The sequence below is a fragment of the Mirounga leonina genome, unplaced genomic scaffold (assembly GCF_011800145.1).
Source record: "Mirounga leonina isolate KUSES-001 unplaced genomic scaffold, KU_Mleo_1.0 Mir_200, whole genome shotgun sequence".
Lineage (NCBI taxonomy): Eukaryota > Metazoa > Chordata > Mammalia > Carnivora > Phocidae > Mirounga > Mirounga leonina.
Window position 1 is genome coordinate 22,265,728 of NW_023270503.1, and position 17,440 is coordinate 22,283,167.

The window sequence follows — 17,440 nt, forward strand, 5'->3', positions numbered from 1 at the left end:
TGAGGGGGGACCCGATGGTCCTCATGGTGAAGACAGAGGATGCCCACTTCACTTCTGCTTTTGCTCGTAACAGGGTTGGGTGAGGCCCAAGGCACACAGAGAGGAAAAAATACTCAAGTGTTTCTTTGTTTTGCCTCCAGGCCGTGGTAGACCGCAGTCCAGGGAAGGGGTGGGAAGTCAGCCGATAACTCTCCCTCCAGAGCCCCTGATCAGCTGGAGGGAACGGGTCCAGTCCACGGTCATGGTGGGGCCGGTGGTTAAGACCAAAGTCCTGATCAGGCAGTTTGGGTTACAGGGCAAGGGAGAGATGACTTCACCTCTTCCTTGTTCTCCTCTAACTTCTTGTCCACTTGACAAAATCCATCTGGAGCTGGTTTCCTCTGGGACCAGAAGGGGTGCAGGTGGGCTGGGTCCTGGGCTTTGTGGAGGACAGGGGCCTGACCCACCCTTCCCGGGACTCACATCATCTGAGATGGAGCCAGGACATCTGGGGAGTGATGCTGATACCAGGCTCCAAAGCTGTTGCCATAGCCACCGGTGGGCAGGGCCCCTGCCTTGGGCAGATCCCAGAGGGATGGAAGGGGCGGGGAGCAGGGAGATAAGGAGGGGGCTCTCCCAGGCAAGTCCCCTTCCTGTACTCCAGAGTTCTGCTTCAGGAGCTTCTTGTATTTGGAGCGTTTGTTCTGAAACCAGATCTTTACCTTTGGAGAGAAGAAGGGAAAGAAGGGAAGATGAGGAGGAGTATGTGTGTGGGAGGCGGTGAGCCAGGGAAAGGGACTCAACAGCGGTGCGTGCAGTCCTGGGAGCAGAGCAGAGGTTGGGGACATACTGCAGTCCTCCAGAGTCCCTGAAGTTGCTGGGGGTCCCGCCCCTGAGCTAGTATCCAGTTTGCCAGGTCTGGGTGCCCTCGTCCTCTACCTGCATCTGCCTCCCTCACCCCAACACACCTTTTAACACATTCCCCCAACACCTAACTGAGGTCCGGCTCTTAACACGCCCTGGAGAACTGCGACAACAGGGCTAGGGGACTCCTGGGGCACCCCCCTGGGGAAGGCGGTGAGTTCCCAGAGAACACATCTGGGGAAGGCTAGCTGCAGGAAGGACGGGACGGGCCTCACCTGGGTCTGGGTGAGGCCGAGCTGCGCGGCCAGCTGGGCCCTCTCCGGCAGCGCCAGGTACTGTGTATGCTGGAAACGCTGGTTCAGGTGCTGCAGTTGCAGACTCGAGTAGATGGTCCTCGGCTTGCGGAGCTTCTTGGTCGGGGCCTGCGGGCGCTGCTCCGAGGACTCCGGGGACAGCGGCGGCTTCTCCGAGTCTGGGGGGCAAACACAAGGCGGTGTGTGCGGGAAGGTGAGAGGGTTGGGCGGCCGCTTCAGGGGTTCATTTGCATCTCGTTTGCATGCAGGCCTCGGACGGGCCAATAGCGCAGGTGTCTACCTCCGCTCCACGCCCCCTTCCGACCCCACGCCCCCTGTGCGCCAGGTGGAACAAGAAACGGTTCTTGCCCTCAGGGAGCTCCCACTCTTACGGGTCTTGTGAACCTAGGAAGGGAGCGCCACGGGCCGGAGCGAGGGTACAGGTGGCGCCAGGGGCGGGAGGTCAGAGTTCAGGCGGGTGCGGAGGCGCCATTTTGGGGTGGGGCGGGGCCGAAAGGCTCGGTCGAGGGCTGGGCTGAGGCCTAGAGCGGACGGGGGCAGGGCATTCCAGGCGGAGGGAACTCCAGAGCAATGCTCAGAGGCCCCAGACAGTGTTTGCGTGGCAGCCTCCCCGCTGCCAGAGGAGGGGTGGGTCAGAGGGGCCCAGCCAAGCGGGCCTCGAAGGCCAGGATGCGCACCCGCCTCTCCCCAGCATCAGAGTATGGAAAGGGCCCCCAGGGTTTGCCATCCCCTATTGCAAGTCACAGCCCCTCTCCTGGGGCGCACCCTGCAGGAAAGGTGACCAGCTCTCCCCTCCCCCATGGCCGGCTGGCTGGGGCAGACGGTTTTCGGGGACCTAGAAGCCCGGTGGGATTGAGGCGGCCCCCTCCTGCGCCCCGCCACAATCACAGAAGGGTTCACGGCCCGCGGGGAAGGTGGCCCGGGTTCGGAAAGCACGCAGCGCCCAGCAGCGCAGGCGCTCGGGGCCGCTCCCGGATCGCGCTGCCATGCTGCCCCACGAGGTCTGGTCACCTCCTGCCCCCAGGCCCAGCCACTCTAGGAGCCTCGGCGGGGTAACAGTGGCCCTCGAATGCCGGGGGTGCGGGGCGAGGGGTCCTCTTCTTTCCGTCTGAGCAGCCCCAACCTGCGCCCATCTGTGGGGACACCCCGGGACCATTCCATTCGGGTGATAGGGCTGGGAGGACCAAGTGGCCGAAATGCCCCCGGGCTTAGGGCCACGTTTGCAGCTTTCCACGCGGTCTGCCGGGCCGTCCCAGCCGAGAGAGCTTCGTGGCCCGGGTGCCCAGACGCAGCTGGTGTCCGCCCGTGTCGGACCCTCACCGCGCTCCTCCCTCCGGCCGTGCTCCCGCAGATGTGTGATTCCCCGAGCTGGGCCGGCCGCGGTGACCGGTTGCCTTCACCTCCCCCGCATCCCTACCCGGTGGCCCCGGGCGCTGCGGGCTTCTCAGATCCACCCTCCTCGACCCCCGCCTCGGCCAATTCCCAGAAAAACCGTTGGGTTTCCGCTCCCGCCCGCGCCTGTCCGGCCTCCCCTGCTTCGACCCTACCGCTCGCAGCCCCAGGCCGGCCGCCGAGGGACCGACCCCCCGCGCCTCTCTGGCTTCGGGGAGCGCGCGGCTCAGGCGGGGACGCAGCGCCTGGGAGGCAGCGCGGGCTACTGAACTCCCCCAGCCCTCGGCGCCCTAGCTCTCCCGGGGGCGCCCCTTCAAGTTCCTTCCCCGACAGCTGCCTTTCCCCACACCCGCTGCGGCAAGTCGCGACTGGATCTGCCCCGGTCGGGATCATGGAGCCCAAAGGCCTCCCTCGAGGCGCGGGCGCCGCACCCGTCCGCTCCGCGGGGTGGTGTGCAGCTCGCTTGGAGCCAAACCTCTCCCTGAAGCAGGGGTGGACATGGGGTGGGAGCAAAAGGAGGATTCAAGCCCTCTCTTGCACCCCAATCATTCAATCTAGAAATGGCAAAGCCACCAGTTTCGGGAGAAAAATGCTACCATCTAGACTAAGCATGTGTATGGTTTTCGTTGGATCGGGGGAAATTCTGTAAAGAAAGGGAGCTCTCCACTCTCTCGTCGTTAGACCAAGCAGAGGGAAGGCTAAGAGTGTGGAGGACAGGAAGGAAAATACTAACCCTATAAACAATTCTCTGAAGGACAAGGCTATCTTATTCCCACCCCCACTACACACACATACACACAAATGTGCCGTGTACTAAAGGGAAGAGTCCAAGGGATTCTTTTGTAGAAACTAGATCATTTGTATTAAAAAAAAAAAAACCCAAACCAAACAAACACACAAACCTCCTCTCCGGACTGCTCCTCCTCTAACAATGGAAGGACCACGTTTGCAGCTTGGGAGCTGCAAGGACAGACCCAGCAGCCTGGGAGAGGCAGCCCAGTTCTGGCACAGAAGGAGGTTAATTTGGGGGGCTCTGAGGGGATTCCCTAAAATCCTCTTTTCTGGCCTCATGCAGTGAAAGTCAATTTGCAAGGGTCAAGTGCCTGGAAAACAGGCACACACACCCTTTCTTTAAGCCTCAGTTTGCCCATCTGTACACCAAGGAGGTTGAGCTCCCAAGTCTTTAGGGTCACTTCTGGCTTGGATGATTTCTGAGCTCCTGTGTTGGAGTAAGGGAGAGAGATGTCTTGGTCCAGGCCGACTCCAGCAAAGCCACCCAGTGGATGTGCAGCCTTGGAAGAGACTGAGCTAAAGACAATTGTGGGGGCAATTAGGTGGGAGCAGGGAGGGCAGGGGACCTGAACTCTAATCTGGAGCTAGTACAGGTGGGTATGTATAGTGTGTTACAAGCGTTCTGCCCGTACCAGGCACAGGACCAGGAAGACAGGCTAGCTCCTTGGCCTCTTTGAGGCCTTCCAGTAAGCACTTTCTCAGGGGCTCCAAGTTGTTCCAGACAACGGGAACTGGGGCCTACCTAACGCATCCCCCACAAAGGCAAGGGGTGGAGATGCTCCAGACAGCCTGCTCCTTCAGCAGGAAGGCCGAGGGAACCAGGATCTACAACTAGACACTGCCGGACCCACCTGTGGCTACTTTCTTAGAACAAGGAGTGGCGGGGTCCTGGCCCCCGATTCTGCCAGGCCAGCTTCCAGTCTCCGTCAGGCACATTCAGGCGCCGGCCAAGGGAGAGGGGGAGGGGCCCCGAATCAGCCCCCACTTCCACTGCCCTCCATCTGTGACCTGACTTCCATTTGTCTGGCTTTGGCTTGAGCCCCACTTTCTGAGACAAGGCAAACGGGGAGAGGCGACTTGGGGAAGGGAAGGAGTGCACGACGGAAAGAATACTGGGGCAGGGGCTAGGCACCCACACCCACACCCACATCTGGATTGTTTCAGTTTTCCGTTACACGTAGGTACACACAACCCCGCTGCTCCAGGGGGTTGGGTAGGGAGCCCTGCCGCCAGGCTTCACACAACTGCAAATCGAAACCAGGTCGTTCTTGAAAGGAGACCTAGATCAACTCGCCCCCGCCCCCCCCCCAGTCTCCCGCCCCATCCCTTCGCCCTCCCCCCACCCCCAGATCCCGTGGAATCTGAGTAAGGTTTGAATCCCGCTAGCTGCGCCCAACCAGGCGAGGGCGAAGTTTAGGGACGCACAGGATCAGGACCCCAGAGGTGGGAAGAGCCGCGGTGGCCGGACTTACCTGCCTTCGGGTCCTGCAGAGAGGGCGCCGCCGGTTGCTGGCAGGACAGGTAGGAGTCTCCCGGGGTCGCCGGCGCAGTGTAGGAGTAGGACAGGAGGTGGCCATAAGGCCCAGAGTAGGGCAAATCGGAGGCGACTGCGGTTGCGGGGGACAGACCAAGCGGGTAGGTAGCCACTACCGATGGGACAGGGGCGATGTCCGGGAAGATGGCTTTGGAGGCGTCCCGGCCAGGGAGGGGGTAGGGCAAAGAGGTCATTGCGGCCGGGCCCGGGGCCGAAGGGCCTAGGCCATGGCCCGGCACGTAGTCCGCTCCCTCCGCCAACTCTCTTTTTTCCGAGCCTCGGGCGTTGGGACCGGATGAGCCCCCCAGCCAGCTTCCCGCACACTTAAGATTCCCCGGAAAGTGTCTCTCTGCGCCTCTTCCAGCGGAGAGCGCGCGCCTGGGAAAGGGGTTCCGAAGGGGTACCCCCCATGGCTTTTCCCCTCCCCCCTAAATCCATGGGGGCCCCCCCTCGTCTGGCTCTTGGGTTCGGTTCCCGGGACCCGACGGGGGCACCGCCCACTTAGACGCCGCGGATTGGCTGCTGCACGCGGTGACCTCACGGAGGCTGGAGCCGGCGCCCGCCCCCCGGGGCAGCCCGCCGCGGGGAACTTCAGAGCCGCGAGAGCAGAGGGGCGGTGCGCGCGCTCCAGGCCCAGCCACCTCGGGGGCTTCTCCGAGAGGGCTGCTGGGGTGTCGTGGCGATCGGGCAGTCTGGGAACCGCGGTCTCAGTGGCAGAAACGCGAGGGAGCTGGCGGGGCCGGGACGGCCCAGGGCGAAGGGAGCGGGGCCGAGGCGGAGGCGCGGCGGCTGCGGAGGCTCCGGGCACCGCCTGTCGCGTTCTCCAGCTCTCGGGGACCCGCACCGCCGTTCTGATCCCGCCGCCACCGACCCGCAGGGGATTCGAGACCAGACCGCCAGCGCCGGCAGCTTATTCAGCTCGTCGGAATGCGCCGCTGCCGAGCGCCGGCAGTTTGTTGGTAAACAGACGCCGGGTCGGGGGAGGTGCCGCCCCACGGCCAGCCTGTCCCGCACGCGAGCGGCACACACGCCCCCGCGGGGCGCCCTGGGCCTGACACGCCGCCACCGCCGCCACCGCGCCTCACCGCACCCCCACCCCCGTCCCGGCTTCCGCTTCCGGCAGGGGCCCAGGTGCGCGGGCGACACCGAGGCTCCCGCCGGCCCCCGAGGCCCCTGGAGGGATCCGCCGTCCTGGCTCTGCCCGTGCGGCAGCCCGCCTTTCCGGGCGCCCTGGGAGGCTGAAGTCTTGCACGAACCGGGACAAAACCCGCCGAGTAGGAGGCGAGTCCTGTTCGATGACTCGCGAGGGCGCAGGAAACACGGCGGGCCTGTCTTGGTGGCCGCGTTTTCCAGTCTGTGCAGGACCTGCCTCTGAACTTCGGTACCCGAGACCTTGACAGGCAGGTGTCCACGTATACGAGTTATCTATGGCCACAGGTAGACAACTACACGCAGGCTCCATTCAGATACAGCAGAGATACAAACGCAGGTGTCTACGCTGATGTTCACATTAGCATCCCTCCATGAACTGAGAGATCCATTAATGGATCTGCAAATACGGAGTGTAGGCTCTGATGTAAAGCACATCTATATGCCCAAAGATAAATAGCGCTATCCCTGAAAAAAGCATGATACTTGTCTCTTACACAGACCCGCAACTATAACAAGTCAAACTGTCATTGTACACACTCAAAAATGCAGGAAATCCAAGCATATAAGCATTTAGGCAAGTGTATCCAACCTCTGAGTGATAACTGTCCACACACATCTAAGTTGTTTCATGTTAGTGGGAGAGACAGTCACAACCCCAAACCCACCAGTCCCCACAGATTCCCCAGCATACCCACCTATACACCTTTTCTCCCTTGAGTATGCAATTTATTTTTATTTTTTTATTTTATTTATTTGACAGAGAGAGAGACAGTGAGAGAGGGAACACAAGCAGGGGGGAGTGGGAGAGGGAGAAGCAGGCCTCCCGCAGAGCAGGGAGCCCGATGTGGGGCTCGATCCCAGGACCCTGGGATCATGACCTGAGCTGAAGGCAGACACTTAACGACTGAGCCACCCAGGCGCCCCTCCCTTGAGTATGCAACTTGGACTGGCATATTCATGTTTGCATACACATATTTGCTCCCACTATCAGGGCTCAGAGTGGAGGCAGCAGTCTTAGAATTGGAGGGTAGGATTGGGGCGCCTGGGTGGCTCAGTTGGTTAAGTGACTGACTTCGGCTTGGGTCATGATCCCAGGGTCCTGGGATTGGGCTCCCTGCTCAGTGGGGAGCCTGCTTCTCCCTCTCCCACTCCCCCCTGATTGTGTTCCCTCTCTCTTGCTGTGTCTCTCTCTGTCAAATAGTCTTTAAAGAAAAAAAAAAAAAAAAGAATTGGAGGGTAGGAGAAGACCAGGGTCAGACAAAGAGGGAGGCTCAGAAGAGGAAGAGAAGGCACTGGAGGGTGGCCAGGCTCAGAGAGACAGAAAGATTAAGGGGGGAGGGTGCAGGGGTGGTTGAGCCCCCCCAGTCAGTGTCCTGAGGAGAAGATGAGCAAGTTGGCTTCAAACTGGACTCTCCTCTGGAATGGATAAAGATGAGTTTTTCCAAGAAAGCACTTGGCTCTGAGCTCTCGACCCTGAAGCCTTGGCGCTTCAGGAGAAAGGAAGACTCCTCCTTTGGGTGGCTGGAGAACCTAGTCCCTCTCATCCAACAGGGTATGCAGGGTTTGCTCAGTTGAGAAATGCTACTTTCACATGGGTCCACTTTCCGCCTTTCTTACCCAACTCCAGCCCTGCCGCTTACCATGCCAGCTTAGAGATGGGGCTATGAACATACAAGGATATGTCCTTCCAGATCTTTCTATCTACCACCATCACTTTCTTCTGGAAGGAGGCAGCCACACAACAGTGGTGTGGTGGGTTCCAAGGATGGCATCTCAGGGCGCAACAAAGGAAGAGAATGCTCTCTGGGGTGGAGTTGGCTGTCAGGGAAGGTTACACAAAGGAGGTACTTTTTTTAAAAGATTTTATTTATTTATTTGAGAGAGAGAGAGCACGAGCAGGAGGAGGGGCAGAGGGAGAAGCAGACTCCCTGCTGAGCGGGGTGCCTGACACTATCCCCGGCCCCGGGATTGTGACCCCAGCCGAAGGCAGACGCTTAACCAACTGTGCCCCACAAAGGAGGTACTTTTGAGGTGGAACCAAAAGAATGAGTAGAAGGACACTTTGTCCCTTGGTCATGTACCCAGAGTCCCTTCTGTGCTGGACCTAGCAAAAAAAAAAAAAAAAAAAAGGCAAGGGTGGGTTTTCTGGCAGGCCTCTGTAGCAGTTGACTTTGGGCATCCTCCAAAGCCAGGAGACCCATAATGAGAGCCTCTCCTAAACTCCCAGGGGGCTTCACTGAACTCATGCAGGATCCTCATTCCTATGCAGTGGTAGGACACACACTACAACCCTTTGGAATTTATAAAACACAACATTCAAGTCCTGTGTATCTTCACAAAAAGCCCATGGAGTAGGTACTATTATGACCCTCAGTTTACAAATGAGGAAACATGTCCTTCCATCATCACCTCCTTCTTCAGGGCTCCTTTCTTCCATATGCCGGAGGGTGTAGGGCTGGGGCACTTGGTTGAGAAACCCTTTTGTCTCCTCAGAGCAGACTCTTCAAGAACAGGTCCCTCCAAGCTGTATCACAGCCCACCAGCCACCAGCCATGGGCCTGGGGGGAGACAGGAAAGGTGGAAGGGCTGGGATGGGGGCTAGGGAGGGCTGTATGTGAGAAGGGTGTGTTTGAGAAGAGGGGAGGGGGAGGAGGGCTGGCCCAAGAAGCCTGAGGCCTGGGTTTCCATCCCAGCTCACAAACTTGATGGCTGTGATAGCCTGGGTTGGCCATTGTCCATCTCTGAGATGCATTTTATCCAGAAAGGATAATGTGAGGGAGCTGCATTCAGCACATCCAAGGCTTTGTCATTTGCTTTAGAATGAATTGCAAAAACAGAAAGCCCAAAACATAATAAAACTAAGAAGAAGGGGGAGGAGGAAGGCAGGCAGGCAAAACAAACGGACTCTCTCCTGCCACTACCAATACCTGAGCCTCTGGCTTGTCACAAAAACCAGAAGTGGCCCTCCTAGCTCCTTCTCACGCAGGTCCTCTCGCGTAGCAAAAGGGGCCCGCCTGGAGAACGCCCGCATTGGAGTGAGGCCAAGGGAAACCACAGCAGGGTCCAGAGTGAGGGACACCGCGCCACCGAGGTCTCTAGAGCCAGCCACGGGTCGGCGATGACCTGATAGATCTGCGCCCTTCACGGCGGTTTGCAGGCTCTTTGTGGGTCGCCGGGAAAACGCAATCCCACCCGATCCGGTAACCTTCCTTTGCGCAGAATAAATACCCTCGGCGGTGGGATGTATGCCTTACTTGAGGGACTCTCCCCTGAAGCGGGAAACTCAATCCGAACCAGTGCCTCTCCCAGGCGGTTCATATTCAACACCCCAAACACATGGTGGGTATGCAGGGCTCTCGGCACAGTCCCTGGGCTCCGTACGCCTCGGGCTTCTGCGACGCTAGCCCGGCGCTGGAGTCTAACCCGGAGCAGACTCCACGCAGCACCTGTATGGACCTGCTCAGGGGAATCGAGATTCCACTGGACCCCAGTCCTCGGCCCTGGGCGGCCAGGGCGGGATTATCCGCGCCCTTCGCGCTCCATCCCACCCACGGTCTCAAAAACGGAAATCTTCGTGGGTCTCGTTTACCCTCAGCGGAATTTAAGTGCGATTTGGCGAGGCTTTCGTAATAACCTGGTTTGTGGAAACCTTGTGAATAATTTGGTCTGGCGGGGTGTGTGTGTGTGTGTGGGGGGGCGTGAGGATTCCTCCTTCCGCTCCACTGTGTGCACGGTGGTAAAGCCCCCACCTTTGGCAAGGCCCCGGGAAGGCACCATGGATGGAGGCCTGCGTGCCTCGCCACACACTCTCCGATTTTACTTGTCTTAAATTTTTTTAAGGTGATTATTTTTAAATTATTTTTACTTTTTAAATTTTTATTGATTTTATTTTAAAATAAGCTCTACACCCAAGGCGGGGTTGGAACTCACAACCCCTGAGATCGACCGTCGAGGGTTCCATCGACTGAGCCAGCCAGGCGCCCCTGGTCTTGAAATTTTGAATGATTGTGTCTCTTTTCTTCTTTCTGGTTGATCAGTTAATAAGCGCTGGCGCAAGCGGGATTGCGGGCTACTGACTGAGGTCACCGCCAACTGGCCATGCACTTGGGTTTGCGCTCGCTCACCGGAGAACTTTCTATGATTGACCTTCCCCCCGCTATTATTTTCCAGATAACTTTGGAGAAGCTCCAAGGGAAGGGGAGGAGAGAGATCTCAGGGTCTGCACCCCTTAGAGGTCTGGACAGTGCTCGGCGGGCGAGACCCACGAGTCATTCCGCTCGGTCTCTAGCCATACTCTCCCCGCGTCCTCTTTGCTTTTCTTTCCAATGCCAGCCTCCGCCCCAGGAAAAGTCTTGTATTTGGGATTGACCGGGACGTTTAAATGACCGGCACGTATATATGAAGTCACCCAACATGTTAAAAACAAAACTATAACCACTCTTGGACATACCGCAACCCTCCCACCCCCCAAAGGAAAACGGTTCACAAACAGTGGAGAGGTCTGGAAGGTGCGTTGGAGGCGCCGCCCTGCTCGGCGAGGGCCCCCCCCCCCCCGCCCCGAGGCTGCATCTGGGCGCGCGGGAGGGAGCCCGACGCGGTGGGGGGCGCGGGGGCGGCGGCCGCAGCGCGGAGTTCGGGCCGGCTGTCCCGGCGCGGGAGCCGGCGGGCCTGCCCGAGGAGCCCGCGCCCTGAGCCGGGCGGACGGACCGCGGGACGCAGCGCCAGATGCCGGCGGGGCACGCGGAGAGCCCGCGGGAGGCCCCGAGGCCAACCCGGCTGCGACGAATTCGCCGCGCCCCGAACGAAGGCAGCTCGGCCGAGTTCTGCACAGCTTTCCAGACCCGGCCCGGAAACTAGGGCGTCCCGCCGAGGTCGCCCTCGCTCGGTCCCCGGGGGCAGGCGGCGGGAGGACGGGGCGGGAGTGGGGAAGTGCATGCAGCCGGCGGGAACCGAGCGGGTGTGTGCTCAGACACCCACCGCGTAGCTCCGAACACGCGCGCCCTCGGCAAACACGGACACGTACTCGCAGAGCCCAGCAGCTGCAGCACCCACTCCATGAGCTACACGACACCTGCCACGTATACACAGCCGAAGCACACACACACAAGACGCCCAGCACACACCCGCCACACGCACACACACGCACACTACGCTCGCCGTGACTCCCTCTATTGCGTGGCAGGTCTATAGGAGTGGGTTACCGGTTTCACTTTCTCACTCCCTCCCAGACCCTTTGGAGGTCCAGACGGTTTTTCTTTCATAAAAAAACGGTAGGTCCGGTCCCTGAATCGTAGTCTGGGCTCCGCAGTCAGGGAGAAAGGGGACAGACAGCCTTACCTCTGCTGGGCTGGGCCTGGGAGAATGAGGGGAATACTGCCTTGAGGAGGAGAGTGGGATGGCCACGTGGGCACCGCAGAGGCCCCTGCACCCCTGTACCTACCCCCCAAATGAGAAAAATAATCACAAGTACCAAAAAAAAAAAAATCCCCCCACATCCTTTCCCTCTGTGAACCACTGTGCTGGGCCCGCAGGTGTCAGACCTAGTGTGGGGGCAGGGTAGGCAGGGGGAGGGTATGGGGGGAGGGTGAGAGGCAACTGGGTCCCACCCCCACTCTTCTCCTGTCTTCCAAACCCTCCCCCACCGGGCTCAGCTATGGGGGGTGGGGCCACTAAGCCAGCAGCAGGGGCGCAGGACCCCTCAAGTCTGTTTAAGGGGGTCGAAGTGGCTCAAACACCCCTTCCCACCAGCTTCCGCCTTCTGTGGTCAGTCACCCTCATTAATTCCCTTTGGAAAAGGGTCACTCACTGGAAGTTCATCCACTGCTGCTTGGAAGAGGCTGGAGGGAGAGAAAGTGCGTAGAGGGGGAAGGGTTGGTACTTGCCCCGTGTTGTGGGGGCCGGGCACTGGTCCTGGCCTCTGAGGGGAACCCTTCCTGGCTCAGCTACCTGTTTCCAGCTTCTCAGACCAGTTTGCCCTCCCCTCCCCAAAAGACCCTTCTCAGCTTGTGAGCTAACCCACACCTGTCCAGTCTCAGCCTTGGCTGAGGGATGGCTCTCAATCTCTGGGGGAGACAAGCCATCCCCAGCCCAAATTCTGGGGGGAATGTGCCCCCCGGAACTAGTAGGGAGGAGCTCAGCCCCACACCCCAACTGCCAGCCAACCCAATGGGGCGCTGGCTACCTCAGTTTCTGTCCACAGGAAAGCATGGGGGAGGGCCAGGGAGTGGTTCTCTGGCTGGCTGAAGCAGGAAGCTTCTGGAGCCTTTGGGGAATAAGGGGGAGCAACAGTGATCTGAGGCCCTGTGTCTTGGGTTAACACAACAGTAATGATAATATAGATAACACTTGTTAAGTGTTTTCAGTGTTCAGGGCACTATGCTAAGCCCTTACATGCATTATTCCATTTATCACACTTATGAGCTAACTAGCCACATTATCTCCACTTTACAGATAAGGAAACTGAGGCATAGAAAGATTGAGTAACTTGCCTAAAAGTGAGAACTGGAATGCTGGCCAGTTTGTCCTCTTAACTACCATGGAGTTGTCTTACCTGGCAAAGTTCCACTCAGCAAGGACAGGAGGAAGGGCTGAGGGGGCAGAAGGGACCCCAGGGGAGGAATGCCGTCTGTGGAAGGGTGGTGGGAGGAGTAATAATATCAGTGATGGCTAATATTTATTGTGGGCTTCTGTACAGTGCCTCGCATGTGCATTTCCTCATTGAAATCATCAGACAACCCTGCGAGGGAGTCCTGTTATTATCCCGCAGGTGGGGAGACTGAGGCACAGAAAAGGTGTGTGCGGGGTCTACACCCACCCGGTTGGAAGGGGAAAATGGGAGGAAGGAGTTTTGACAGAGTCAGGAGGTTCTGCACTGTGGAGGGCCTCAGACACCAATCAGGAGCTTAGAATGGAGCTGTGGGCAGTGGGGAGGACCAGGTTAGGGAGCTGAGGGGCTTCCCTGGAGCATCTCTGGTACCAAAGCATGTGGGAAGGGGAGAGTCAGGTGGCAGAGAGCCCAGTTAGGAGGCTGTTGCAAATATGGTTGGTGGAATGGGGGTCAAGTGTCAGAGGGTGGCTCAAAGAGAAACTCTCCCGGTGACTGTACCACAAGAGGATAGAGGCAAGAATGACTCTGAAGTTCCTGGCCTGGGCAACCACGGGAGTCTGGGGAAGAAGCTGTGTGTTTGGTCCAGAGATTTAGGCATTTGATGGGCGGATGCACCATACACCAAAATTCTAGGTTTGGATGCTCCAGCAGGCAGCCAGCCACTTTGGTTTCCCTCCTTGCCCCTGCACAGGTGTCTTTCCCCAGGGCCCTGCCCGGGTGCTCAGGTGAAACTTGCATATATGCAGATGTATGCAAATGAAAACAACCCAGGCTGGGCCGGTCGCCAAAAGCCAGGGGAGGGGGAGGGCCGCCCTCGCCCTGACTCACCCTCGGACATGCCGCATGGAATGCCACCTCCCCAGCCGGGCTTCCTGCAACTCGGGGAACTTGCTCCTGGAATCGCCCCGCAGCTCAGACCCAGATCACCAGCCCAAAGGACCCGGGGGAGCTGAGGCCAAGGACTTTCTAAATCAGAGTAAAGCTTTATTCTGAGCTCTCCTTGCAAAACTGTGTACAAACAGGGCAGGAAGAACACCTGGGTAATATGGCATGTGTAAGTATACCAGGCACGTGACATTCCTAAAAGCATTTTCACAGATATGATTTCACTGGGGGCTCATAGTAACTTGTGATGTAGGTGGTTTATTAGCCCCATTTTGCAGATAAAGACACTGACGCTCATGTCATGAAGTGCTTTGCCAGGGAAAGCCTGCTTAGTACAGAGCTGGATTTTCAATCCAGGCCCTCTGACTCAGTGCTCTCCATACTACCCTATGCTTTGGTGCTGGGCTGAGGGGAAGGGAAGCTAATTCTGCAGTCTGGTACTCCATTTGGGGAACTGCTGCCCCCTCAGATGTCTAGATATTCATGGTTAAGGTGCCTCTAAGCCTCTTGTTCCTCAAGAACTTCAGCGAGTAAGTGAGCTCTTGTCTCTGGACCTGAGGCCATACCCCTCCTGTCTGGCTGGACCATGCAGCCTACTTCCAGCTCTTTAAGACTCACTGCAGGTCAATACTCTCTTTTTAAGTACCTACTAGGCACAGGATCTCTGCAGGGCACTGTGGAGGATTGGCCTCGGTCCCACCCAACAGTGAATTTAGCAATTTATGTGTATGAAAATTGTGGAAAAAATGTATAGGGGCGCCTGGGTGGCTCAGTCAGTGAAGTGTCTGCCTTCGGCTCAGGTCATGATCCCAGGGTCCTGGGATTCAGCCCCGCATCGGGCTCCCTGCTCAGTGGGGAGTCTGCTTCGCCTTCTCCCACTCCCCCTGCTTGTGGTCCCTCTCTCTCTGTCTCTCTGTCAAATAAATAAATAAAATATTTTAAAAATATATATAAAGAGGGGCGCCTGGGTGGCTCAGTTGGTTGAGCGACTGCCTTCAGCTCAGGTCATGATCCTGGAGTCCCGGGATCAAGTCCCGCATCGGGCTCCCTGCTCAGGGGGGGGTCTGCTTCTCCCTCTGACCCTCTTCCCTCTCGTGCTCTCTGTCTCTCATTCTGTCTCTCAAATAAATAAAAATAAAATCTTTAAAAAAATAAATAAATAAACGCGCAAAAATATATATATATATATATAAAGAAGAATGAATTAAAACACACAGAGAGAGAGAGAGAGAAGGAATACTTGAAAAGTAGGTACCAGGTCAAGAAGTAGGACTCAGCCAGCTCCCCAGGACTCCAGAGTGACCCTCCTGGATCATAACCCTTTTCTCCTCCTTGGTACCCCAGCTTTTGTGTTCATCACTTCTCTGCTTTTCCTTACAGTTTTGTCACCTAGGTCTGTTTACTCTTACCTGCTGATGAATTTTACATCGATAGAGTTATACGGTACTTAGGATTCTTTCTTCTCTCTTTTGACAGTGTGTAGATTCTAAGACATCCTCCCCTGACTTCCTCCTCCCAGACTGTAACCACCTCCTGTTTCTCTGGAGCATGTGTTCAGCCTCACCATCCCTCTGAGATGCTCTCGGCCACCCACAGGAGGGCAAGGATGGGTCCCATCTCAGGGAACACAGCATCCAAGCACAGGACCAGGTGTGTAAGACCTGGTCAGTGCACAGGCAGTGAATGAATGAATGAATGAATGAATGAGGATGAGTGGAACGGTGTACCTGTGTTATTTTGCATTTATGAGAAATCCCAAGGGCAGGGGGCTTATAGGAGGCCATAGGGTGACATTCAGTTGGTAAGCTCCTACCGAAGGGCCTCTTCTCCCTCCCCACCCTCCTGTTGCTCTTCAGGGGTGAGCGGCCGTACCATTTCTATATCCTGGCCCTCTCCACAGCCCAGCCAGGTGCCATGGGAAGCCCATTAGCTTGGGAGCCAAGCAGATCTGAATTCTAACCCCACCTCCACACCTTCCTGACTTGAGCAAATAAAACTTCCCTGTGCCTTAGTTTCCTCATCCTTGAAAATGGACATAATAAGAAGCCCATTCTCACAGAATTGTGAAGATTTAGTGAGTTACTCTAAGTGACTGACACATAGTAGGTGTTTTAAATTGTTTGCTCCCCTTCCTGGTCTCGGTTCCTTTGACTCACCCACAAGGAATATGCCTGTCTCCATCACTTCATCTACCCGGAGGGTACCAGAGCCAATCTGATGAAAAAGCTGTTATTCCCAGAGGACTTGGTGATGGCTGGAGGTGTCACTCCCAGGACAGAACGCTGCAGGGCAGACAACCTGCCTTCCTCAACACCTCATCCTCCCCATGCCCTGAATACCGAGGTGTGCGGGGCAGCCTTCATTCTCCAGCTAATCCTGAAGCCTCCCTCAGCTCCTCCTAAGTCCAGGGATGCTTGTGAGGGTCTGACCCCTTGGCAGCATGTGGAATACTTTCACACTGGGGATCTCAGCTCACCTTCACCACCCGGTCAGGTGGGGCAAGTATTGCTGTCCCCATTTCACAGATGAAGAAACCAATGCTCAGAGCAGCTCAGCGCCTTGCCCAACATTGCACAACCAGTTAAGGGGCAGAGCTGGAATTGGAGCTCCAGCTTCTTGACTCTGAGGTTCTCTGGGTTTTTCCAGAGCAGCCCAGCTATCTCTGAATGTGTGAAGGAGGAGATAGGGACAGAGCTGTTAGCAACTGGCTGTTGCATGGCCTACCAAGACCTCTGGCCAGGTGTGGGAGGGTGGTCTGAGTGAAACCCCAGTCTCTGCAAGGGGGGTGGTGTGGTAAAATGACAGGAGTCAAGATCGGGAGAGAATTAGGGCAGCGGGGACGTGAGAATTGTGTGCAAGAGCGCGATGGGCTTCAGACTCATTCTGTGTGATTTTTGAGGCCAGAATACTGAGAACCAAATGTAAGTCAGAAGAATGTAGACTTAGGGGTAATATAAGGAAGACATTTTTAATAATTAGAGGCTTCCAAAAGTAGCACACTCTCCACCCCGTCTTAGGCACCAACTCCTTTTACCTTGTATGGAGTGATTATTTCACATCTCACCTCCTCTGTTGGAATAAGGTGTTCTAGGGGGCAGGTCCGCTTCTCTTAGAACTCTGCTTCCCCCATTGTACATGGACAACTGGCCCTCACTAAGTGTTTGAGAGTCTCCATCACTGGAGGGATTCGAGCAGAAGTGGAGGGATGCTCTGAGATGGGGCTGAGACCCTGGCTTGGGGACAGATGGGAGTCTGCCACCGGGACGGGTGGCTTCGAGTTTCAGAGCCTCGTTCTTCTCATCTGTAAAATGGAGTTAATAATGCCTACCATATGAAATTGTTGTGAGAATCCAATGACGTACTATATGTGACTAGCAGAGTGCCCAGCACATGGAAAGCCCATAATGTGGCTTTTTTATGATGTATGTGGTTGAGGGGCTCCATCGTGGGCTAGAGAAATGGGGTAGGTGCCCACTAATGTCCCTCCAACAGCCGATGATTTTATTCCATAAGCATCAGGAAAGGAGCTAAGCAGAAACCAGGAAGCGGACTGACTCAATGGAGGAAACAGTTCAAAACAAACAGAACTCCCATTCAGAGTCCCTAGGGACTTGACCCATCCCATGGACTTTCTCTACTTTGCCCTGCTTGCCCCCTTCTTAGGCGAGTCCCAAGGTCTAGACTTGGGACCTAGTCCTTAGAGAGCCTGGACATCATTTGCCCTGAAAAGGGTACCAAGAGTCCCCAGACAGTGTGGCCTACCCTAGAAGTCTAGCCTTAGCGAAGAACAGAGCCCAAAAGTTCTGGTTTGGCCCTCACCTGCCCTAACCACAAGCCCTTCACCAGCCCAAGCCTCTAAACCAGCCAGATGAGGTGGCACCTCCTGGAGAGTGCTGGTAGCTCCTGCATGCCAGGCACCCA

At 56.9% G+C, this 17,440-nt stretch overlaps 1 protein-coding gene across 1 annotated transcript; it reads right to left on the minus strand.

The window, feature by feature from the left end:
- Nucleotides 1–447: 447 nt before the first annotated feature.
- On the minus strand, nucleotides 448–5,069 carry DLX4 (distal-less homeobox 4). The gene is made up of 5 exons (XM_035027381.1): nucleotides 4,799–5,069; nucleotides 4,355–4,368; nucleotides 1,835–1,838; nucleotides 1,119–1,315; nucleotides 448–701 (listed from the first exon to the last, which is right to left on the minus strand). The coding sequence occupies exons 1-5, from the start codon at nucleotides 5,067–5,069 to the stop codon at nucleotides 459–461; spliced, it is 729 nt and encodes a 242-aa protein (XP_034883272.1). The 3' UTR covers nucleotides 448–458.
- Nucleotides 5,070–17,440: the final 12,371 nt, after the last annotated feature.